This window comes from Elephantulus edwardii, unplaced genomic scaffold (assembly GCF_000299155.1).
Source record: "Elephantulus edwardii isolate Elephantulus edwardi_28Jun2011 unplaced genomic scaffold, EleEdw1.0 scaffold00149, whole genome shotgun sequence".
NCBI classification, from domain to species: Eukaryota; Metazoa; Chordata; class Mammalia; order Macroscelidea; family Macroscelididae; genus Elephantulus; species Elephantulus edwardii.
In genome coordinates, this window is record NW_006399899.1 from 198,860 (window position 1) to 224,472 (window position 25,613).

At 37.1% G+C, this 25,613-nt stretch overlaps 1 protein-coding gene across 1 annotated transcript in view; it reads right to left on the reverse strand.

Moving 5' to 3' along the window:
* LOC102855540 (delta-sarcoglycan-like) overlaps positions 1-25,613 on the reverse strand; it is a gene marked incomplete at its 3' end in the record, with an annotated part of 449,465 nt that overhangs the window by 151,823 nt on the left and 272,029 nt on the right. Inside the window, exon 2 of the mRNA XM_006894744.1 lies at positions 13,818-13,919. Within this exon, the coding sequence (XP_006894806.1) occupies positions 13,818-13,919 (102 nt within the window). The remainder of the gene's footprint in view (positions 1-13,817; positions 13,920-25,613) is intronic.

A 25,613-nucleotide genomic window follows, 5' to 3' on the forward strand; every position in this document is an offset into this window, starting at 1 on the left:
CAACAATGAATGAATGGAATTCCAAAATCTCTGTAGATGTTCATTGAAATGAAAAAATAAACAACCTAAATTAAAAAAAATTGACATGCAACAACAACAAAAAGAATATAATACTTCCAGCTCTGTTCTCTTCTTTCACCTATGCAACTTCAGTCTAATCTTTTAAGATTATAGATGAAAAGTCTCATTCAATAAACTCTCTATTTGGAAACTTCAAAATTCAACTCACTCTTACTAACTTTGTTTGCTGAAAGTGATCAGGACTTGAAACACTTATTGTAGGAGACCAAGTAATTCGCCTTTGGTATGGAATGCATCTCAGTTTCAAGAAAATAGTGATTTTTACCTCTGGATGGATAGGCAACATCATGATGGATAGAAAGGAGATTGAAAGTGTCAACAGCTTCATCTTGCTTTGATCCACAATAAACACGCTTTGTATCAGTAGTCAGGAAATAAGGAGATGCATTGCACTGCGAAAATCTGCAGTTATGGACCTTTCCAAATTATTGAGGAATAATGAGGTCAGTTTGAGGACTAAAGTGTGTCTGATTCAGTCTTTCCAATCACTTGCTGTGCCTGAGCTGGACAATGAATAAGGATGACAGGAAATTAATTGACACCTTTGAGTTATGGTTTTGGAGAAGAGACCCGAACATCCCATGGATGGCCAAGAGAGCAAACATATACATCTTGAAGAGGGTGCAGCTGGAAAACTGTTAGGAGGCAAGAGTTATGAGGTTTCATCTCACATGGGGCTATTCCTTGGAGAAGATCTTGATGCTGGGAAGGGTTGAAGGTTAGTGAAGGAAAGGAACACCCTTGACCAGGTAGATTGACACAGTGAAGCTGCAATGGGCTATTGTGTGTTGGGAAGTATGAGGGTGGCATAGGATAGTACAGGGTTCAGATCGTGACTCAATAGCACTGAACAACAAAATATTAAGAACAATATGTGGCAACTTTTTGCCTCTAAACCCTACATTCCATTAAATGGCACCATATGTGCTTAGGTTCTAATTTCTATTTTCTCATAAAATATAAATAGAAACCTTTCTCTACCATATCTTTACTACTATGCTAGTGTACACATTTGTGTTCAGTACTTCCTCTCTGAAAATGGGTTTGCCTCTTGGGAGTGGCGGTGTCTTTAGCAAGTGCCCAGGATAAGTAAATATTTCTGAAAGACTCAGAAGTTTTCAACTAAATTAGTCTCATGGGGAACTTCATGGAACTGAGCTGGACAGCTACAAAGTTTTTGAGTAGTACCTTCTTAATGTGTCTCAAGTCATAGAAATTCGACAGTGTCAGGCTCATTTTAGGTTGGACTCTATTTCTTCTAGAACAGGAAGATCTGATGAAATGGCCTAGTCCTTATGGAGTTGCCCTGCTAATAACTAAGACAACTACTTCCTTCTACCGGTCTGAATCCATCACTGACATGGGCTAAAGATAGGCTCTCTCCTTCCTTATGATTTACAACCTGGAAAATCAATGAAGGGTCAGCTACAAGTCAGTCTCAAACTGAAGACAATGATAATTTCTCCCAGAACAGTACAAATGTGATCAGATCAAAGCCCTCCTTGCTCTTGTATTCAAGGTTAGGTTTTCACTTAAAAAAAGCATGCACAGTCACTTTATAGAAAATTAAATTCAACAGATTTTGTCAACTTATTTCATTCTTAAGCAAGAGAAAGCCTTAAAAATTATTATACCGAGGTATTCTAGAATAAATAAACACATAGACAGATCACACAATTTCATTATCAATTTAAAGTTTATGTCTGCTTTTAAAAAAAGAAAATAAATAAACATACCAGTATTCACAATAAATTATGACATATAAAAAGACAGATACATTTGGGAAATGGCAGTCTACTTTGCAGTGCAATTTTTAATAATCTCCATAATTTATGTGTGAGCAAAGAAATGCAAAGATGCCTAATGCACCCCTCTGACTTAGTACAAATCACTTTTATTTACTCGGGCAATACTTCATGGTCCAGTTAACTTCTTAATTAAAGACAGCAAGATGCTCATGTTCCATGCAAGTGGCATGGAAAATACTGTTTTATGTGCAATATGTTCAGATGGGATTTGAAGCTGTTTTGCTCACTGAGGAGAAACCACCACAGCCTTCAATTGGTTTCTATGCTAACCAGGGACAAAGCTCTGCTCCCAGCAACGAAACCAGAAATGGAGCCTATTCAGACAAAGCTTGCGTATGTCTGTCATTCAACAATTGTGGTCTTTTTGTGTTGAGGTGGGTTTCTTTTTTTTTAAACCCTAGGCTATTTGCCTTGTGTAGAACATGCAGAAACTACATTTTCACACTTTCTTCTCCTTGTCTGACTCCCTTTTACAGTTCTTGTTTTATTACAGTTAGAGGGATAAACACAAAAGGCAGAATGTTCTAGAAAACTTAAGAGCAGTGTACCCAGTGAGTCATACCCGACACCACTCGAAGCCATAGCACTGCTGGGCTATCACTGATGCATCCAGTTTCACCACCTTTTTTGAACATTTTCATTACATCTTAAGTGAAACTGGAGTAAAAGAATGAAAAATGTGAAGTAAGAAACAATGAGTCACTAGTGAATAATGAGTCCTGGAAGCAGGAGCAGCATCCACTTCCAAAATGGCTTGCCTCCAGAAACTCTATGTATGAACAGTGCTCAGGCTGTTTGTTCATAGGGTCGCTATGAGTCGTCTACAACTCGACGGCATCAAACAACAACAGTGAACATAAAGAATTGAAGAACAGAAGAATTGACGTCTTTGAACTGTCATATTAAAGAAGAATAATAAATATTCTATGGACTGCAAAAAAAAAAAAAACCAAACCACAACGAAAGTGGACAAAGTAGAGGAAGTGCAGCCAGAGTGCTCCTTGGAGGCAAAGATGATGAAGATTTGTCTCACATACTTTGGACAGGTTGTTAAGAGAGACTATTTCTTGAGGAGACACATAACAATTGGAAGGGTGGAGGGACAGCAAAGGAGAGGAAGACCCTCAAGCAGGTAGTCTGACACAGTAATTGCAGCAATGGGCACAAGTATCAGAAATTGTGAGTACTGTAAAGGATAGATCTGCTGTTCACAGTGTTGATAAGTTGTGCATAAATGGACAGCACCTAACAAATACATTATTGGACATGATACAAACTCTGGTGGTTTTGCTCTGCTACTAACATTTACAGCCTCAGAAAGCTGATGGAGAGTCACTATTAATTGATTCTAACTCAATGGTTTCTGAGTGAACATGAAGAGAATTCTGGTGGTGAGTCTATAGCAAGTTACATTATTCACCCAAAAGCTGTGTGGTGTGTTCTGGTGTGTTCAAACACTCCATCAGTTCCAAGGAAGAAAGATGGGTAATCTTCTCTATTACAATCTATAGCTACAGGAATAGGGACGAGGGTCACTATGTGTAGGAACTGATAGTAAATCAATTCAGCAAGGTGGTCGGATACAAGATCAACATACAAAAATAAAATGGATTTCTCTACAGTGACAAAGAGAATACAAAAATGAAACTAAGAAAAACAATACTCATTACTATGGCTAGTCACAAGAATAAATACCTGGTAGTAAATTTAACTAAATACATAAAAGATTTATTCAAAGAAAATTATAAAACATTACTACAAAAAAACAAAAAGGAACTTGGAGAAATGGAAGAACATATCATGCTCATGGATAGGAAGACTCAATATTGTGAAAATGACAATTCTACCAAAAGCAATCAACAAGTTCAATGCAATTCCAATACAAATGCTAATTTCATTCTTCAATAAGATGGAAAGGCAATTTCCAATATCACTTGGAATGGGGAAAAACCCTGAATAGGCAAAACACTCCTGCAAAAGAGAAGGTAGGAAGCATCTTACTATCTGATCTCAAATCCTACTATACAGCCATGGTGGTCAAGACAGCATGGTCCTGGTACAGTGATAGACACATAGAGCAAAAGAATAGAATTTAGAACCCAGAAATCAACTCATCTAACTATGGTCAACCAATTTTGACAAGGAGATGGAATCAGTTAAGTGGCAAAAATGAAAACCTCCATAAATAATGGTATTGACAAAATTGGAAAACTATCTGTAGAAAACTCAAGCAAGACCCACATCTCACACGATACACAAAAAACAATTGAAAAGTGGATCAAGGACCTAGCAGTAAAACTAAGGACTATAAACTTCATCAGAGAAATCTTGGAAGAATTCTAGAAGCCCTAATCTACATATGAACAGTTCCAAGTATCTTGAAAAACCTACAACCAGGACAGAATACAACAGATGAATGGGACATTATAAAAATGAAATCCCTATGCACATTGAAAAACTTCTCCAAGAGAGTAAAAGGAAAACCACTAACTCAGGAAAAATACATTTGGTAATGACATACTCGATAAGGATCTTATGCCTAAAATTTATAGAATAATCCAGTACCTCAACAAGAAAAAGTAAACAACCCCAATTTCAAAATGGGCACAGGATATCAACAGACACTTTACCAAAGAAGACATTCAGATAATAAACACATGAAGAAAAGTTCAAATTCCTAACTCTCAGAGAGCTGCAAATCAAACAACTATGATATCATCTCACTCAAGTAACAATAGCAAAGTTCAGCAGAGCAGCAACAGCAAAAACTGTTGAGGTAGTGGAGAGATTGGAACCCTTATTCACTGCTGATTAGAGTGTAAAATGTTGCAATCACTATTGAAAGTGTTATGATGCTTTCTGAAAAAAATGGAAAAAGAAATGTCATTTGACTCATCAATTTCACTACTGGCAACCAAAATCACCATCCAAACAAATTAACTATGTGGATATTTTTATTAAAAATAAGAAATTTCTGCTGAAAAAATACCACTGTCACATATTACAATATGAACAGGATATTAGAAAGGATTTTTAGGTTATTTTAGAATATAGATATGCACAACTATTAATATTAAATTTGTGATAAAATAGCATACTCTGGATTAGTGATTTCTGATTGTATAGATGTTTTTATATGTCTACAGAAATAAGAGAAATATAAAATAAAGTGAAGCAAGTTTCTTATAAAGGTAAATATATTATTTTGAAAGTAAAACAAACAAACAAAAAACCCAAAAAGGAAGTGTTGAATGTACATGTCTCCTGAACAATTACCCCAATTTTCTCATCCCTATATCACTAGAATTAACTTCCATGCTCTAATTATTAAACAATGTTTGTCATTTTACTTCCTGATTTCAACTGACTTCCAATCTGGGCTCTATTGCTACACTATTATAACTATCCTTGTTCTTCTAGTATTCATGGGGTTTTCAAAGGCCTATTATTTAAGAAATGGATAGCCAATCTTACTTCCTAGTGTGTCTCTGAGAGTTCTACTAAAATATGTTTACCATGGGTTATCCTTGTGGCATTTGACACACAAATATCATAGCTCTCACTATCAGAGCAACCCCAAGTTATTTCAGAACATCAAACTGACAGACAAGCGCTATAACATTCAAAACAATGTTCTCCCCACATCAGATTGTTAGCTAAATAAAAATGACCAATCATCTTATACCTGATTGTTAGCTAAATTAAAACAACCAATCCGCTTACATCTGATTGTTAACTACAGTAAAAATGGCCAAACAGTTTACACCCTACTCTCAATTACATCAAAACAAACTTTTCCTTGAGAATCTGGACTCTATGAGGAGGAATGTGGATCAAGATTAGAGAGACTCATCAATACCTCATTATGCAGATGACACAACTTTGCTTGCTAAAAGAGAGGAGGACTTGAAGCACTTGTTGCAAAAGATCAAAGAATTCAGTTTTCTTTATAGATTGCATTTCAATATCAAGAAAAGAAAGATTCTTACTACTGGACAGACAGCCAACATTTTGATGGATGGAGAAGAGACTGAAACTGTCAATAACTTCAACTTGCATGGATCCACAATTAAAATCCTTGATACCAGCAGTCAGGAAATGAGAAGGCACATTTCACTGGGAAAAATTGGCCATTAGCAATCTTTCCAAATTATTGAGGAGTAATGACGTCAGTTTGAGGACTAGGGTAACTGTGCTTCAGGCCATGGTCTTTTGGATCACTTGCTATTCGTCTGAGAGCTGGACAGTAAATCAGGATAATAGAAGAATTTATGTCTTTGAGCCGTGGAGCTGGAAAAGACCACTGAACATCCCATAGACAGGCAAGAGAACAAACTTGCATATCTTGGAAATGGTACAGCCAAAGTGCTCTTGGGAGGCAAGAATCATGAGGCTTCACTTCATATACTTTGGGCATGCTGCTTGGGGATGGGGGGAAGGTATTCCTCAGAGAAGGACATTATGTTTGGAAGGGTAGAGGGCTGGTGAAGGAGAGGAAGACCCTCAGCCAGGTAGATTGACACAGTGGCCGCAATATGCTCTAATGTGTCAGGAAGTGTGAGGGTAGTACAGGATAGGACAAGGTTCAGATCTGTTGTTCCCAGGGTCACTATTGTGGGAAGCCAAATGTTAAATCAAATACTTGATTAAAAACTGAAGGAGGCACAAAACAAGCTGGAATTCCTCTTGTAACAGATTACAAGGAACAAGGGGGTGTTTCTCCAGAGAACAGATCACAGGAGATAGGCACGCCTTGCAAATCAAGTGGCACCCACTGACTCCCAGCTTGTCCTTGTGAATGTGTACTTCCTGCTATAAGCAAAAGAATGTTAGCAGAGAACCACAATAGTTTCATTTGAGCTATTTATCCCCTGCCTTCACTCTCTTCTCCCACTCATTCTCGGTGTCCCTGTCTCTTCATTTTTCGAGGTCGACAACACACTATGAATAATACTTAACTCAATGGCACCTAACAATAACAACATATCCCTAGGTATGTACATTTACAATTCCATCCACCAAAGTATATACATTCCCAAGGCACTTCAGGGACCTTCAGTATAAACAAGTTAAGTAGGCTGGGTGAGATATCATACTGTCCAGTGGGCAGTAGATCTTAGATCTCCCTCTCCTTTTTTATCTCACATAGAAGGGCTTTTCTAAGTTCATAAATATTGACAAACTTAGTGTCCCAAAATCCATTTTTAGGTGGAAGTCACACTTTCACATGAACCAACATTTACATTGATCTTTTATACTGTGTTTTTTGACCTTTAAACATTTTATTAGATTTTTTCTTTACTATAATTTATAAAAGAAGTGGAAATGTCATTCCAAGATCAAAACATAAACACATGAACGAGCTTGACATACACTATATTTTTCAGAAAGATTCTGCCAATATTATATGAGTTCTAAAGCTTTGAGACGTTTTTAAAGAAAAGAGTGAGAGCAAAGTAAGTTGAAAATTACATGAGTATAACTAGAAAAAAAACAAGAAGACACTAAGGGAAAGAATGAAAATATATTGTATAGTACTTTCTTGGAAGGTGACACGTTTGTCCTTAAGAAACACTCAGACATAGGCTGAAATACTATTTGGTTCAGATGATGTTCAAACATCAAATGATATTTAGACTAGAAAATCATCATCAACACCAGAACAGGGTAAGGATAGGAGCTATTGTTGGTGAATGATAAAAATACCCTCAAGTTTTATATAAGAGTTTTCTATTTTATTCTTGTAAATATTGTTGTTTTTATGTGCAGTTGAGTCCCCCACAACCCATAAGGACCCTATGTACAGCAACTCTGAAGCCTGCCCTGTCCTGAACCACTCTAATTCTGATACACAAACCTCCATTATCCCAGTTACTGTGTCAGTCCATTTCATCTATGGTCTCCCTTTCCTGCACTATCCCTCTACCTTTCTGATCATGATGTCCTTTTCCAACTACTGGTCTCTCCTGGCCACATGCCCAAAGTATATGAGATGGAGCTTAAGAATCCTAACCTCCAAGGAGAAAACTGGTTTCATCCTCACCAAATCAGACCTATTTGTTTTCTTTGCAGTCCATGGTATGTTCAAGACTCTTCTCTGGCATCACAGTTTGACGGCATTTATTCTTCTCTCATCCTTAGTCATTGTCCAGCTCCCTGATGCATAGCAAGTAATTGTGAAGACCATGGCTTTGATCAGACACACCTTAGTCTCTAGACTGATACTGTTGCTTTTCAGTTCTGTGGACATCAGATTTTCTCAATCCAATTTGTCTTTTGATTTCCTGACTGCTGGTGCTAAGAGGATTGACTGTGGAGCTGAGTAATCTGTAATATTTTGATTTCTTTCTGAACTGCTCAAAGTTCTATCTCCTAAACTTCTAAATCAACTAAAAAAAATAAACTAGGACCTCTACACCCTGCTCAAGTATAGTTTGAGGTGAGGACAGAGATAAACTAATGTGGAACTTTTTGTCTAATTAATTTAGACATTTTTATTTAAGCCATGACAGAAAAACAGATGCCTTCAAGTTGTGGTGTTAGAGAAGAGTCTTGAACATACTATGGACTGCTAAGAAAACACATCGTTCTGTCTTGGAGAGTGTGAAACCAAGTCTCTCTTTGGAGGCTAGGCTTTTGAAGCTCTACCTCACTTACTTAGGGCATGTGGCCAGGAGTGACCTGTCCTTGGAGAAGGACATCATGTTTGGACAGGCGAATGGACAGCACAGGAGAGGGAGACCCTGGATGAGATGGATTGATAAAGTAAGTGGGGAAATGGAGGTTGGTGTGTCAGAATTAGTGAGACTGGCTCAGGACATGGAAGGGTTCAGAGCTGCTGTACATGACAGGTGACTCAATGCACATAACAACAAAAACATACTATGAGAGGTTTGGAAGTAGTAGTGGCATCCACGTCCAAAACAACATTCCTCTAGAAACTCTATGAACTTTAATGAATGTCAGTAGTTGTAGAGGGGCTTCAGGTCTTTAGTTCATAGAGTCGCTATGAGTCATGCTCCACTCGAAGGCAATCAACAACAACAACAGTGGACACAAAAAAGCAAAAATCTAATCCTTCTGCTATCAAATAAAATCTTACTAAACCTTCACTGGGGTTTGGAAATTTTAAATCTTTATGGAAAGAGCCTACTTATCTTCCTCTCTCAGTATAGCAAGCAGATTTGAACTCTCAGTTAGCATCCTGGCACATTAAATAACATGCCACCAAGGGGCTTTTGGGACATAGCAGTCTTCTAATAAATGTAACTTTCCTTTTTCTTGCTATTTTACATTGAGTAATTAAAAGATACTATCCAGTTTCAGCATCAGGGGAAGCAAGGTAAGATAGTTCTCTCAAGTAGTGGGACTCTGCTCCTGTTCAAAAGGATAGTTTGTTCCTAGTGGTCTGATCATCTTAGTGCTTATGAATATATTCTACCTGCTGGTAGCTTTCAACCAAATACAGTTAGATAGATAGATAGCTAGCTAGCTAGCTAGATAGATAGATAGATGGATAGATGACAGATAGAGATAGATATAGATAAGATGTTCATCATGTTGAAATGTCTTATTTTATTACAAATGGTTTCTTCTATAAAATTTATAGACTTCCATCAGAACTGCTGTACATAGGGTCGCTATGGGTCGCAGTTGACTCGACAGCACATAACAATAGCAACAACATCTTCATGACGTTACAAACCTGAGACATATGAATTTCTATGTTACTATATTAAAATAGTATTTTAATAAAGACAGGCCAATCTTCAACTGTTAGAGCAGAATAGTTAATGCAGCATGAGGCCATCTCTGGTTTCTGAATGGAATGATCTCTTAGTACTTAGATTACTTAGATGCTATGTATCTATGTGGATTAAGCTAAAAGGTCCTGAACTTTCAATTCCCAGATCAATGTTTTCATAGTAAATATTTTCTCATTAACTCATTCTAAGTTATTGCTATCACACTGATCCATTTGTATTGACTTTATCCAGGTTTGCAACTTCCAATAATGAAATTAGATATAAGTACTGAACATTGCCTGAATTACTTAACCAACCTGAATTCCTCCGAGCTCAGTGCAACACAAAACCAGAATGAAACTATTATTTTATTAATTATCCTTACTTAGGGTGGCTAGTTAATACTGTCAAATTGAACATGGATCTCTTTTCACTGGGAAAAAACATAAGATTACTCATGCCTCATGAAAAAGAAGAATTCAAAATCAACTCACTGCCAGCAAGTTGGAACCCATTCTTAGCTGACCCTCCCACAGATTATGAGAGACTGTAAATAGTACAGAAGGAACTTGTGTCTCTTTCTCCTGCAGAACTGGTAGATTTGAACCACCAGAGAGATGTCACCTTCGTTTAATAGCACAACTCTCTACCCACTAGCACACCAAAGTCCTGAATTAGAAGGCATCGCTGTGAACTACGAAGAAATTCCATTACACATTGTTACTCAAATAATAACACTGCAGAGAGCTTCAAGCACTAGAAAGGTGCACTAGAGGCCAGGTGAGTGAGGATAGTGGCGTGAACTAGGCTGTACTCTGTGATGGGAAAACATGCCACAGGTGGAGCTGACATAAAGGTCAGTCTTCTCATGTGTATATTTTGTGTGATTTCTTCAGTTAGAGAATAATTATTTTGTTATAATAAAAGCTAAAAATTTACATTATATTTACTTATCTATTGAAAGAAAAACCACTTTATTTAGAAGAATAGGAAATTAGTGAATTCCCAAACAATTTTTATTTCCTTTAAAAGGAAATTTGAAAATGTTGCATTTAATTCATTGGCTTACATATATTAAAGTAGCTTTTTAAAATTATCACTACTTTCTAAAGCTTCAATCAAAACTATTTTAGTTGGAGTCAACTGATCCTGTTAGTGGATAGGCTGCCCAATATTTTTTCCAAAAAATCAAATTTCTGAAACTAAAAGACGTAACTGCCACTCTTTTTCAAGTCTTCCATAACACATTTATCAATTTCTTTATAAGGTACTATCCCTAAACCATGAGATATTATTTCAGGATACTTTTCTTAATACAGATGAATTATAAGACTCGTGACCTCAACGCCTTTTCTCTTAAACCCCATATATATTCATCATACTTATATAAATATATTCACACTACATTTACATCTCACTTAATCTTGATATTGTTGTTATTGTTATGTGCCATTGAGTTGTCTGTGATTCATAATGACCCTAAATAACAGCCTATACAACAGTCCTAAACCCTGCTCTATCCTGTGCATATCTTATTGTCTCTGACATCTACTTCCCATTACCTTAGTCACTGAATCAATCTATCTTATCAAGAGTGTTCCTCTCTTATGCTGTCCCTCTACTTTCCCAAGCATGACGTCCCTCTGCAAGGACTGATCTCTCCTCGCAATATGTCCAAAGTATGTCAGACAAAGCTTCAGAACTCTTGCCATTAAGGAGCAATCTGATCTCACCCTCTCTAGGATGAACCTGTTTGTTCTTCTAGCAGTCTAAGGTATATTTAATACTCTTCTCCAACAACACAGCTCAAAGGCAACAATTATCCTTCTATCATCCTTAGTAATTGTCCAGTTTTTTGACAAATATCAAGTAATTGCAAAGACTGTGGACTGGATCAGGTGCACCTTAGTCTCCAGACTGACATCATTACTTTTTCAGTACTTTGGAGAGGTCTCCGACAGAAGACTTTCCCAATGCAATTCATCTTTTAATATTTATATATCACATAATACTTATATATCACATAACACATATATTTAGAGATAGCTATTTAGTGATAGCAGAGTTGGAAAAGTATAACCTGTGGGCTATTTTTAAAAATCTTGGGTTTTTTTTAGGGACGAGAATATCTACAGGAAGTTTTAGTGAAGTAGTCCATAAAAAAATCTCACTAATACAAAAATGCCATGTCTTTTTGGTGGTTAGAATTCATCACAGTCTCCTTCAAAGAAAGATAAGCAAGCTTCTCCTGTGAGATTTATTATAGCCTCGGAAACTCATCAGAATGATGACTATGAGTTAGTTTAAACTCTGTGTCAATCAGATGAGTTGCGAATATCTAAAAGGGAGTTCTGATGACAGAGTGGATAGGCTGTTGCACTGTTAACTCAAAAGTCTCACCTGTTTGGTGGTTCAAATCCACCAGTGGCTGCCCCCTCCACCCCCCCACCCCCGCCCCCTGGAACGGAGATAGGTAGTGTCTTCCTGTGCAATTTAGAACATCAGAAAACCAATGAAGAGTCAGTTATCAGTCATTTCCAACTCAATGGCAATGAGTTTTTCAGAATATCTGCAATTTGATCCTTTGCAGAATAAATTTGCTGATTAGAGGGAACTGGCCAATCTAAGTTAGTGAGCTACATAAATTTAATACAGATAATGTTATTAATCTACGATACAACTAGGAACATAAAATGATGACCTGTAAAAAAACTTTCCAGCTTGGAAAAATCAAATATATATCATGAACAAGGTATATAACAAGCATTTCTTAAATGTTTGAAATTAAATGTCTTCATTCAGCCCTAGGCAGAATCATCACCAAATTAAATCACAGCTGACCTACACACTCATTGCAAATATGCTACAGAAGATGACTTTTAGTATCATGTCTTCCTCTGGTTTTAGCAGTCAGTTCAATAGTTACACTCAGTTTAGTACAACTCCATAGTTTAGATGGCTTTCAGATAAATTATCCACTGTGCCAAGTTACTGAATTTCATTAATTATGGTAATAAATGCATATAATGCAAATACTGCTTTGGGGGACTTTGGAGTTATTCCTTGTTTGCAGGTGGGCACAGCTGGATGCCAGGCAGAGTAAACACATTAATAATCCTTTTCAATGGACAAATCCCCTCAATTCTTACATAAAGCAAAAGTAAAACCACAGGAACAGAAAAATCAAACAACAAAGCCTACTCATAAATAAAGTGAATTTTCCTAAGACTAGTTAGTAAAATCAAGGTACTTAGGCTTCGGTACAATCATGATAAAATTAGAAAAAAAAAACAAAACACATAAAAACCCAACAAAAAAAAACACAAGAGAAGATTGTAGGAGGGTATGGTTAATACAAAAAACTTTGAAATTATATTTTTCTGAGTTTAAAATCTTAAATTTGTTACTTAAATAGTATTTGGCTCTGTACAAATTTCACCTAAGAACCTCAATTCCTTAATCTGTAAAATGGAAACGATGAGAGTTCCTAGTCTATTGTAGTGCTTTATGAATTATGTTAGGTAATGATAATGGACTTAGGAGTGTCAGACATAAAGGAGACACATTATAATGATTATTTAAATGTTATTTCAAATCACAGCTCTTGGTATTGCTTCTAATAATTAACTACAATGTCAAATTCTTTTATTTTAATGTCCAAATTCTTAATGAAAAGCAAAACAAAATAAAATAGGCAGTAGAAGCATTTAGTGGCCTGGTGGTGAGAAGCTGAATTGCAATCCCAAAGGCACAGGGTTAGAGGCCACCAGCTGCTCCACAGAAGGAGGATGGGAAATCTTCACTTATGCAATTCACTGCTTTTGAAAACCCACCAGAGTGTCAGCGAGAGGTTGGTTCCAATTCTACAGTACACAGCAACAGAAGCATTTATCAATTAAAGTACAACAGCAGCACTATCTTGGGTTTGTGTAGTACCTCAGGCATTTCATGGCTGATTACCAAGTATTCTTCCCTTTATTTAAGCAGGAATGGAAAGGGATACAAAGACATCATCTTGATTATTTACAAAAACACAACCATAATTACACGCAAGCCTGCAGATATGGACACTGTTTATATTACCATATCCTCTCTTTTAAACCTCTGCACTTAACTGATAGATCATTTCCCCCGTATTCTAACTCCAGAGAAACAAATCCTTCTTTTCCAAGCAAAAACTTACTGGCCGTGACCGGATTTCTTTGGCGTAGAGAGGTTGTAAGAATTCTGAATCTCCTTCTAGCTTTAGACCTTTTTCAGTTATTCTCAAGTTTCCCATTCCATCCTGAAAAAGAGAACAAGGGAAATATGATTAGTCAAAATTTGGAAGTTCTTCAGGCCATGAAAAATTGAAAAGAAATTTATTGATCTCTCTTTTTTAAAGAAAGAATGTTGACTAAGGATAACTCAACTAATTACTGTTGAGTAGGAACTGATCCACAGCTGACTATCTATTGGGTTTTCAGGGGTTGAAATTAAGATGCACCTGATCCAGGCCATGGACTTCACAGTTACATGCTATGCAGAAAACTGGACAATGACTAAGGATGCTAGAAGAAGAATTAATGCCTTTGAGCTGTGGTGTTGGAGAAGAGTATTAAACATACCACAGACAGCCAGGAAAACAAATAGGCCTGTCTTGGAAAGGATGAAACCAAATTTCTCCTTGGAGACAGGGATTTTGAAGCTCTGTCTGACAAATTTGGGCACATGGCCAAGCGGCACCAATCTTTGAAGACAGATTTCATGCTCAGGAGGATGGAGAGACAGAGCAGAAGATGATGATTCCAGATGAAATGGATTAACATGATAACTGGGGCAATGGGATTAGTTGTGTTGGAGTCAGTGAGACTGGCTCAGTATAGGTCAGGATTCAGAGCTGTTGTACAAAGAGTCACTATGAGTCACAGGAGGCTCAACAACATAACAACAACAACAACAAATCACATGGGAGGATTGTGCTCATATTTCTCCTTTCGAGCAAGTATTGGAACTCCTTACCACTAGCCATCTCAAATCCTTGTGCACTGAGGTGGTTGTTTTTGACTGCCATTGAGTAGAGCTTGACTCATAGTGACCCCACGAACGAAAGACCTAAAGACTTTCTATAATTATTGACATTTCTCAAAGTTCATAGAATTTTCAGAGGCATGTTCTTTAAGAAGTGGATGTCACTCCTGCTTCCAAATGTACACTGAGGAGGAATCCAAAAAAATATTTAACGGCATTGTTGAATGCAATCACACATATTATCTTTATTTTGTTCACTTATTCTGAGAAATTATGACAGCTTTTTTGTAAAGCTTTCTAGTGATTTGTGTTTGCAAATGAATGAGGCCCAAATTGTTAGGTGGTGTAAAATTAAAGGAGGTATAGGGTAATCAGAAAAGGATAAAAATATGCTATTCTGTGTTCAAGTTAAAGATTTTGCTTGAAAAACTCTACACAAAAAATTTAAAGTGCATTCCAAACAGCCAGAGAAGAGCAGACAGGTACACGGACAAGTCATTAGCTCAGACGGTTCCCTCCCAGCCAGCCACAGGAGAGGAGATAAGTATATGAGTTGGACATTAAGATTTTGGGACTGCACTATGGTGATGTTGCCACTTCCCTAGATCCTTGTCTGCTCAGGCAAGAACAGCACAATCTCAACTAGCCTCAAGATAAAAGACAGGTGCGCAGGACAGTCATTAGGACCAAAGGGGCCCCTTTCAGCCAGCCACAAGAAAGGAGACAGTACATGGATTGGCCATTAGAACTGAGACTTGGGGACAGTGCTACTGTGACCTAGCCACTTCCTTGTGCCTCTGTCCGCTCCGGTAGCAATGGCTCCCTCCCAACTGGTTCAGGAGAAGAGACAGGAATGAGGGCTGGACATCAGTAGAGACAACCCCTTCCTAACTACACTTGGAAGAGGAGACAGGTGTATGGGTTGGCCATTAGTACCTACTGAGAATTAAGGATGCACTATTGGGATTGTGCCACTTTCCCAGGCCTTTTCCCTGGGCAAAATATTCCAAGCAGCACTTCTGGGGTTTTGTTGACCTCTAGGGAAAACTCTCCCCTCTTATCAAAGGACAGGATAGCATAGATATGAACCCACCACAGGTGTGCAAAGGGAGAGATGCAGGTTCTTGACCCTCAGAGGCAACAAGACGAGAAATGGGGAACATAGCAGTCTATAGTCATAGAAGGGAAAACTGCCACTTGGAAAATGAATAGGAGAAAACACAAAGACAGCAATTTATCAATAGCATCACAAAGATAGGAACTGTTGGTAACCTACACAGGCACAACTGAAACTGTCTCCCCATACTAAGAAGACCTTCACATAAGGTCAGGAAAGAAGCAAGTAGATTAAACATTCTGAAGAAAACAAAATAAGTCTTCCTCTAAAAAAGTAGACCAAACTACAGAACCAATGAATACCGTAGAGAAAGGTAAGCAGAAGAAATATATCACTGTGGAGCTACTTGAACTACTACTGAAGAAGATGGAAATGATGGAAAAATGAACTGGAAACAATAAATAAATCAATACCTTATAGGCAGTGAGCCAGAAGAAATGTATTGATGTGGAGGAACATAAACAACTATTGAAGAACATGTAAATGATGGAAGAAAAAAATTGCAACCATAAATAAAGAGGTAGAAGAATTTTGAACATTATCACATGAAAGAGATGGTATAATGAACACAGTACTAAAAATAACAGAAGTGCATGAAAAGCAATCTAGATTATGAAATTTAAAAACATGCAGAATTTATCAAGATACTAGATAGCATAAAAACCCAGAAAAGATGGAACAAAGAATCAATGAACAAGAAGAAAAGAACCTCAATGGGAATTTACTAGAAGAGAAAAACAGAAGAAGATGTAAGGAAAAGTAACATTAGAATCATGTAGAACAACATCAAATGGAACAACAGATCTGTGATTGCCATTTTAGAAAAGGAGGCTAGGGAGGAAAAGAACTGAGAAAATGATAGAGGAAGTACTAGAAGAAAACTTCCCAGATATCATGAAAAATGAGGAAATTGTATTCAAGAAGCTCAGTGATCTCCAAACTTGACCCCAAAAGAAAAATATTAAGATATATCACAGTAAAATTATCCAAAATCAAAGATAAAGACAGACTACTAAAATCATCACATGAAAAACAGAATCACCTACAAAGGAGACCCAATTAGGTTGAGCTCTGATTTCTAAGCAGGAACCATTCAAACAAGAAGACAATGGCTTGAAAAAAACCCAAAAAGAACAACTTCCAGCAGAGGATCATGTACCCAGCAAGATTGTCCACTGAATATGAAAGAGAAATTAGATTATTTCCAGAAAAGAAGTAATTTAAGGAATTTGTCAAAACAAGACCAACTTTACAAGAAAGACTATGGGAAGTCTTTCACAAAGAAATAGCAAAGGACTATGGATAAAACAAAGTAATCAGGAACAACAGAAATAGAAACACGACAAAATGGTGATGATACTACCTGGCCTGCTATTAATCTATTTATTGTGAATGACTTAGATACACCAATTAAGGGAAAAAAGAACAACAGATGGATTAAAAAAAAAAAAGAACCCATAATATTTTGATGAAGAAACACGGCCAGATTTTTTTCTTCTATAAAACAAGCATAGCTCAAATACTAAAACCAAACAAAGACAACACCAAAAAAAAACAAAAACAAAAAAACCCAACTATAGACCAATATAAACATAGGTGCAAAAATCCCTAATGAAATTCTAGCCAATAGAATCCAACAGAATAAAAAAATATTCATGATGACAAAGTGGGATTCATAATAAGTATGCACATATGGTTCAACAAAAGCGAAACTATCAATGAAATTCATCACATTATCAAAGCAAAGAACAAGAAACATATAATCCTATCAGTTGATACAGAAAAGACTTTTGACAAAATCCAATATTCTTTCCTGATTAAAACACTCAACAAAATAGGTGTAGAAAGGTATTTCCTCACATAGAGAAAAATATATATGCAAAACAAAGACTGAATGTAAAGACTAAAGGCATTCCCCTTGTGAACAAGGAGCAGACAGTAATGCACATTACCACCACTCCTATTCAATATTGTATGGATAATACTTGTTAGGGCAATAAGTTAAGAGAAGGAAATAGGAGGCATCCAAATTGGCAAAGAGTTGGTAAACTGTTAATATATGCATATGATTGTGTACAGAGAAAATCCCAAAGACTCAACAAAAAACTGTCAATCCTAATAGACCAATGTAGTAGTGTGGCAGAAGACAAGATCAATATACAAAAATCAGTGGGTTTTCTATACAGCAGCAAAGAAAGTATGGCAAATGAAACTATGAAAGCAGTGCCATTTATAATAGCCAACTACAATATTAAATACTTGGGAATAAATCTAACTAGATAAATAAAAGATCTTTATAAGGAAATAGGACCAAACTTAAAAGCATTAACTTCTGGCATAAATAGGCCTGCAAATATACCCAGAAATGTACAACAAGGAGAGGATAAAAATCGATGACTAGGACCTTCTAAAAATTTAGTCTGTGATCAAATATTTTTCCCCACAAGGGTAAAAAAAAATAAAGTTACTGATTGATAAAAACACAACTGGCAATGATACCTTAAAGAATCCTTTTATAACAAAAGTTTACAGAATATTACAGAACCTCCACAAGAAAAAGACTGACAACCTAAAACCAAAATGGATGAAAGACATAAAAAGATTTTTCATAAAGGAAGACTTCAGATATCTAACAAACACATGTAGAAATATTCAATATCACTGGTGATAAGAGAGATGCAAATCAAAACAACAATCAGATACCATCTCTCTGCAGCAGTAGCAGTTGTTGTTATGTGCCATTGCTTCACCTGCAACTCCTAGCAACCCTATATACTTTGGCTCTGAACCTTGCCCTATCCTGAGCTAATTTAATAATCTCCAACAGAGATCATCATCTCCATTTTTCCAGTCAATGAGTCAATCTATCTCACCCTGGGTCTTCCTCTCTTGTGCTATGTCTCCACCCTTCCAAACATGATGTCCTTCTCCCAGGACTGGTTCCTCCTGGCCCCATACCCAAAGTATGCAGGACAGAGCTTCAAAATCCTTGCCTCGAGGGAGGAAATCTTCAGGAAAGACCTGTTTGTTCTCCTGACAATCCATGGTACGTTCAACACTCTTTTCCAGCACCACTACTCAAAGGCATTGATCTTTCTTTTATCATCCCTAATTATTGTCCAGCTTTCTGATGCATAGCAAATAATTACAAGGTTTAGAAGGACAACAAAAAAGAAATACTGGAAAGGATGTGGAGAGATTGGAATTCTCTTGCACTGCTGGTGGGATTGTAAAATGGCACAACCACTCTGGATGGCAGTTTGGCATTTCCTCAAAAAGTTGAACATAGAAACCCATATGACCCAGCTATTCCATTGATAGAAATATACCTTAAGGAAATGAAAATTGAGACATTAATGGAGATATGTACACCTATGTTCATCACAGAGTTTTTACCCAGTAGCAAGAAAACAGAAGCAGTATAAATTCACATCAACAAATGAATGGATTCAGAAATAGTGGTATACAACAGAATACTCCTTCATGTAGCATTGAAACTTTTTCATCAAGACCTCAGTAGCTTTTGTAACTCTCAAGAACAAAAACACAAATTCAAATTTTGAGTTGTAATATTGAGAGATGCTATGGGTACAATCTTGAATGGTCAAGGGAAGCATCAAAAGAAGATTGAAGGACTATAGAACATTGCTGTACCAAAACGAATTAGTTGACATTGAAAAATTTTAGAAAGTACTAAGTGGTACAGTACTCTTCTGTCAATATGCTGTACTGAGCTAACCTGGGTTTGCTGTCATGCTGAACTTTGTGCCACTGGGGTGTCAAATGCCATAACGATTACCCACGGTGGACAGGGTTTGGTGGAGCTACCATTTTAAGACAGGTTTGGGAGCAAAAGTGGCACCCACTTCCTAAACAACATGCCTCTGGAAACTTTATGAACTTTGATAAATGACAATCATTATAGAAAGGCTTCAGGCCTTTTGTTCAAAGGGTTGCTATAAATCATTCTTAATGACAATCGACAACAATATAAACAAGAGCCAATGATATTGAAAGATGAAGTTTAAGCTGCACTCTATGAATTAGCAAAAAATAAGGCCCCAGGAATTGATGGGATACCAATTGCCATGTTTCATCTAACAGATGCAGCTCTGGATGTGCATGCCAGTTTGTAACAGGAAATTTGGAGGAAGCTACTTGGCTGACTGACTGGACGAGATCCATATTTTTTCCTGTTTCAAGAAAGGTGATCTAATAGAATGTGGAAAATATTGGACATTATCATTAATACACATGTAAGCAAATACTGCTGAAGATCATTTAAAAATGGCTAGTAGAGTACATAAATAGGGAACTGTCAGAAATTCAAGCAGAATTTAGAAGTGGCCATGAAAACGGGGATATTATTACTGATGGCAGATGGATCCTGGTTAAAAGTAAAGAATACCAGAAGACAGTCTATTTATGCTTTATTGACTATGCAAAGGCATTTAACTGTGTGGATCATAACAAATTATGGCTAACACTGAGAAGAATGATCATTCGAAACACTTAATCACGCTCAGGCAAAACCTCTGTCTAGACCAAGAGTCTGTTTTTCAGGCAAAGTAAGGGAACTCTCATCATTCAAAATTAAGAAAGAGGTGCATCAGGGCTATATAATTTCTCCTAGCCTCTTATTCAATTCAATTGTATTCCTATTCAATCTATATTCTGTGCAAATAATTTAAAAAGCTAGACTCTATGAGGAAGAATATTACATAAGGATCAGAGGAAGACTCATCAATAACCTGAGTGATGGAGAAGATACAACCTTGATTGCTGAAAGTGAAGAGGACTTAAGGCATTTGCTACAGAAGATCAAGGACTACAGCTTTCAATATGAATTACATCTCAACATCAAGAAAACAAAGGTCCTCACCACAGGACCAACAGTCAAAATTATGCTAAATGTATCATTCCATGATACCTCTTCAAGGATATGAACATGTACGGATAAGCACAATTGATAACAGTGCATCTAAATTCCAAAATCAATCTCCATAATAGTCTATGTGTTTCCTACTGCCAAGGGGGCCCTTTTAGAGTAGTGAGAGAAGACATTCACCCTGAAACCCACAGTGTCCCTTTTCAGCAGGAAGTAGCTAAGAGAATACGCCATCCCCTTTTCCTTATGAATCAGGGTGAAGTCTCTCTCAGGGAGGAGTGATAGGGAATGGCAAGGGACACACTGACAAAGGAGATTAATCAGAACTGGCTTTGACAAACGCTGAGGCAATTGGACAATTAAAACAGTCATCGGGGGGGGGCGGAAAGAAGAACGAACTGGGGAGGAGGGTAGAGAAAACAGTGCAACAATAAATGAATGAAAACCCGAAATCTCTGTAAATGTTCATTAAAACTAATAAAATGTAATAATAAAAAAAATTATGCTAGATGGACAAAGGATTAAAGCTGTTAACAACTAGTTTCCTTGGATTCACAATCAACACTCCAGTTTCCAGCAGTCAGGAAATCAGAAACAGTATTGAATTGGGTAAGTTCAATGTCAGGAACTCTCTAGAATGCTGAAAAGCAATTATTTCAGTTTTAAAATTAAGGTGCACCTAATTCAGGCCGTGGTTTTCTCAATCACATGTTAAACATTGGAGAGTTGGACAAAGAATAAGGTTGATAGAGCAACAACTGATGCCTTGTTGGAAATAGAAATCCCATTTGACCCAGCAGTTCCACTACTGGGAATACACCCTAAAGAAATAAGAACCACAACTCAAACAGATATATGCACACCCATGTTTATTGCAAAATTACAATAGCAAAGAGAGAAAAGCAATCCCAGTGTCCATCAATAAATGAATGGATAGAAAAACTATGGCACATTTACACAATGGAATACTAGGCATCACTGAAAAACAACGAAATAGTAAAACTTTACACAACATCGAAGAGCCTTGAAGATAATATATCAAGTGAAATATCTCAGTCACAAAAGGATAAATACTGCATAAAACCACTGTTACAAAATAGGACTCAAATGGGGGAAGGTTGGAGAGGGAATGGGGAAAGAGTAGGGTAGAATACTGCATTGGAACAGATGAGCAGAAGAACTGTTTGAAAGGAATATAATTCTGCATTAAATGTATGAGAACAATCTGGAACAAGGAGTGCATTGTGGGATGGGTTGGGGAGGGAAGGACAGGGTATGAATGACCTAAAGAAAGATGCATACTTCTCCTCACCTTTCCTACATATTTCACTTAAGCCTGTCAATCAGGACAGATATTTTAGCCCAACACTGTTCCTTCATGGATAGCACACCATCCATTTCTATTCCTGGCAAATGCAGGGGTAGTTTTGCCAAAAAGACTTAAGATTGGGCATTCAAACCCATTTTTAGAAACAATAGCCTAAAGAACACATTTATGTCACACCAGTAGCAGGTAGAATCTACCACAAAGGAGAAAAGAAAATACAAAAGTGCAAGACACTTCAAATGTCAAGTTAAAAGGTATTATGGAATATCTGTTATTTTGAATTAATATTGAAAATTCCTGGCAGCTGGCAAGGCAGCTGGCACCTTTTCACAGAAGCACATATTCATCTCGACTATATATACAAATCAACTGTATATATAGTACAAGTTTTGGTAAAATTTATATTATTAAATATTATTAAGCAAAAGACTTTATTTGGAGTAATTCTAAAATATGCTCTAAATATTTCCTATCCTTTCCCCCATTACTGTAAAGAAACATTTAATGAAGACTTCTTATATGCTGTTACTATACCCTGTGCCTTTCATTGTTTCTCTTATGTTTCAATGTTTTTATTACTAAAAACTGCCATGCTTCTTCTTGGATATTATTATAAGAAAATAATCATATAAATATGAGTGTATTTAGCCACACTATGTATTATTCATTGTCATGAACAAAACCAGTACCTCTGAAAACAATTTGAAATTTTAATCTGAAATGACAATTATAGCATAATGGAACACTATGTAATTCTTCTAGAAAAATGAGTTCATAGGCACACATCTATAATATTAAGCAAAACAATGCATGTGTGTGTAAATTAAATACTATTTTTATAACATGCACATATTGATACATTTACAGATAAAATATACAACACAAACAATCACAGGGGAAATTATTAGGAGAAAATTGTAGGTTTAAAGATAGCTAAATGTTAAAATTTCTTTATATGCCAAGGTTATGAGTGCTTTGTATTCTCTACCATTTTCTTAAATATAATTTCTGAATAAACAGGAAAGGTAATGAGATAAAAACAAAAATAAAATTTGAGCTATAAAAACTAAGCTTTCCTATTTACTTTAAAAACCAACATCTGTCAAGAATATACACCATGTCATGTTCCAAGTATTACACAGAATATATATTCTCAACGACTCTGTGAGCTACTGTAATTTTCCTGACTTTGTGAGAATGTTTGTTGTTCATTAGCATGGTCATTAATGGCAGAATGAGGAATTATAATGCAAGTTAAGCAATCAGGCTATGTTCTCTTAGTAATTATTTTAACCTGATCTAGTATATATGTCGAATATAATATCTAAAGTAACTGTTAAGTTTTTTAATATAATTTTAACTTTAGCTTATTTCATGAGTATCTAGAGATAGGAGGTAGGAACATCTTTATTTTATCTGCAAATTAGATAGTATCTATTCTTATGATCAAATACCTTTATTTTACTTCCCAGCATCTGGAGGCTCCTTATCAGAAGTGGCAGGCCAGGCTTCTGTTGTAATTCCAGTGAGTATTAAAAATAAAAACCCAACAAAAACCTCAGTGCCATTTTGTTACAACCAAGTCACAGCTGACCCTTCTTTGGGTTTCAAAGGCTGTAATTCACACTGGAGGAGTCTACCCATCTTTCTCCCTAAGAGCAGCTGTTGTATTCAAACTGCTAGAGAAGTATGGTCTTTGAGGTAGCAACACAACTCCTACAGCCCGCACTAAGGTGTTTGAATGTCTTGTTCTTTCCAGGAACATCACTTCCTAACTTCCTACCCTGAATGGGAAACTTGCTCAGAATAGTATGCTGTTATGCACTGTTGGGTCGGAATCAATCCAGAGCTGACCCTCTGGCAAATTTTCAGAGGCTGTAACTCACACAGAAGGAGACTGCTGATCTTCCTCCCAGAACAGGGGAGTTGTTTAAAAAAAATGAGTTAAATTCATTATTTTCCCAGGATCATTAAAGGCAGTTTTTCAAAAGACATAAGGTCTAGCACAGGGCAGAAGTAAGTAGATTATGATCTCCCTGTAGGCTGGTGTCAAAGGCTACATTAAGGTCTAACAATTTGCTTTTCTTGCATTCACTGACTTCTCCCGGCTGCTCTCTCACCCAATTTCTGACATGGTCATTGCTACTTATTATACAGTGGTAGTCTCTAACTGGGTCCCCTTGAGCATACTGTGACCTATGATATTGCTGTTAGGCACTTAAGTCAGATGTGGCTCATCGCTAATTCTCCAGCAGGCTTTCAGAGGCTGTAAATCACATGGAAGGAGATTGCCTGTGTTTTCCTCCTGAAGTCACTAGTTGATTCGAACTACCTGCCTTTGGGTTGACAGTGCAACTCTTTACCATTAGGTCACAAGCCTGTAATTGAGCAACATCTGTAAACAGCTGTAGTGACTTCTTGCCTATCCCAGCCATATCTCATATGGATCCTCATGATTAAAATTTCTATATACTATAAACTTTTAAACTTACCAATAAGACTTCAGTGCACAGTAACCCCAAGTGCACCCCCCCACGCTTGCCATACAAAGACTCTTTCGCACTATCTCAGCATGCTTGCACCTTGTCCCTGAGTGTAGATCCTTGTGTTCTTACTTATTGCTTTGGTTTCTTTTCTGATACTAAATTTTGTGTATTTTGTGATCCTCCTGCATATGTCTTACTTTCTCAGACCCCGCTTGGTAGACTGCCCCAGACATCCACAGATTGCCTGTGGGTTAAACTTTAACACAACTGGTCCATGGATGAGGACATTTGGACCTCATTCTTCATCTACTTCTGATTGGTTGGTTGGTTGCTTTGAATAGGCATTTTCTACAAAATGAGCATTGAACAGATTTCAGAGTGGCAGCACAATAGACTGAAAAATTAATTTGTTTCTTTCCTCACATCTTTCATGCTGACTGCTGACCCCTTTCATCACCATTTCAAACAGGTTGCCAGGCTTTGTAATTACTTGGCTTAGAGATTTTGAGCGGAAAGAAGCAGTGGCAGCCTGAAAGAAAAGGGGAAAAGCCTGAAAAGCAGGAAAGAAAGGGTTTTGCTATCGCTGGTGAAAAGGAAGTGTCTCTGAATGGACTGTGCTAGGTGTGCTGGAAAAGAAGGCAAGATGGAGAGGAGATAGGGCCTCAGAAAGGCAGGCCAAGATCTGAGTTCCCTGAGCTCTGTTGTGCCGGTGCCCTCAGGGAAGATAAAGACCCCAGGACAACGGCTACAAGGCTTTAGCCTTCTAGCAAGCCCTTTTCCCCAGGGATGGCACATCAGCAGTCCAAGAGCTGGACATCAAGGGACTGACTACAGAATAACAGCTTCCTTAGCCACCGTCACGGCTGGAGTATAACTGGTCACCCCAGGGGATTCTCAACTGGTGCCAGGCAGAACATTGGCTTCCATAAATGCCCAAATGAGGCTGAATTTTGTGTTGCCGTTCATAGGATGGAAGCTGCAACCTGGATGATGGTGATAAAAAAAAAAAAGGTCCATTTCGTGCTCCTCTGATTTTCTTGTCTCATAGCATCAGTCAGGTTTTTAATTCCATCAGTACACTATCAGGCTTGAAGTAGTGCCAAGTTATGTTTTAGAAAGTCCATCTCAAGATCATCCCTTGTTCGAGAAGT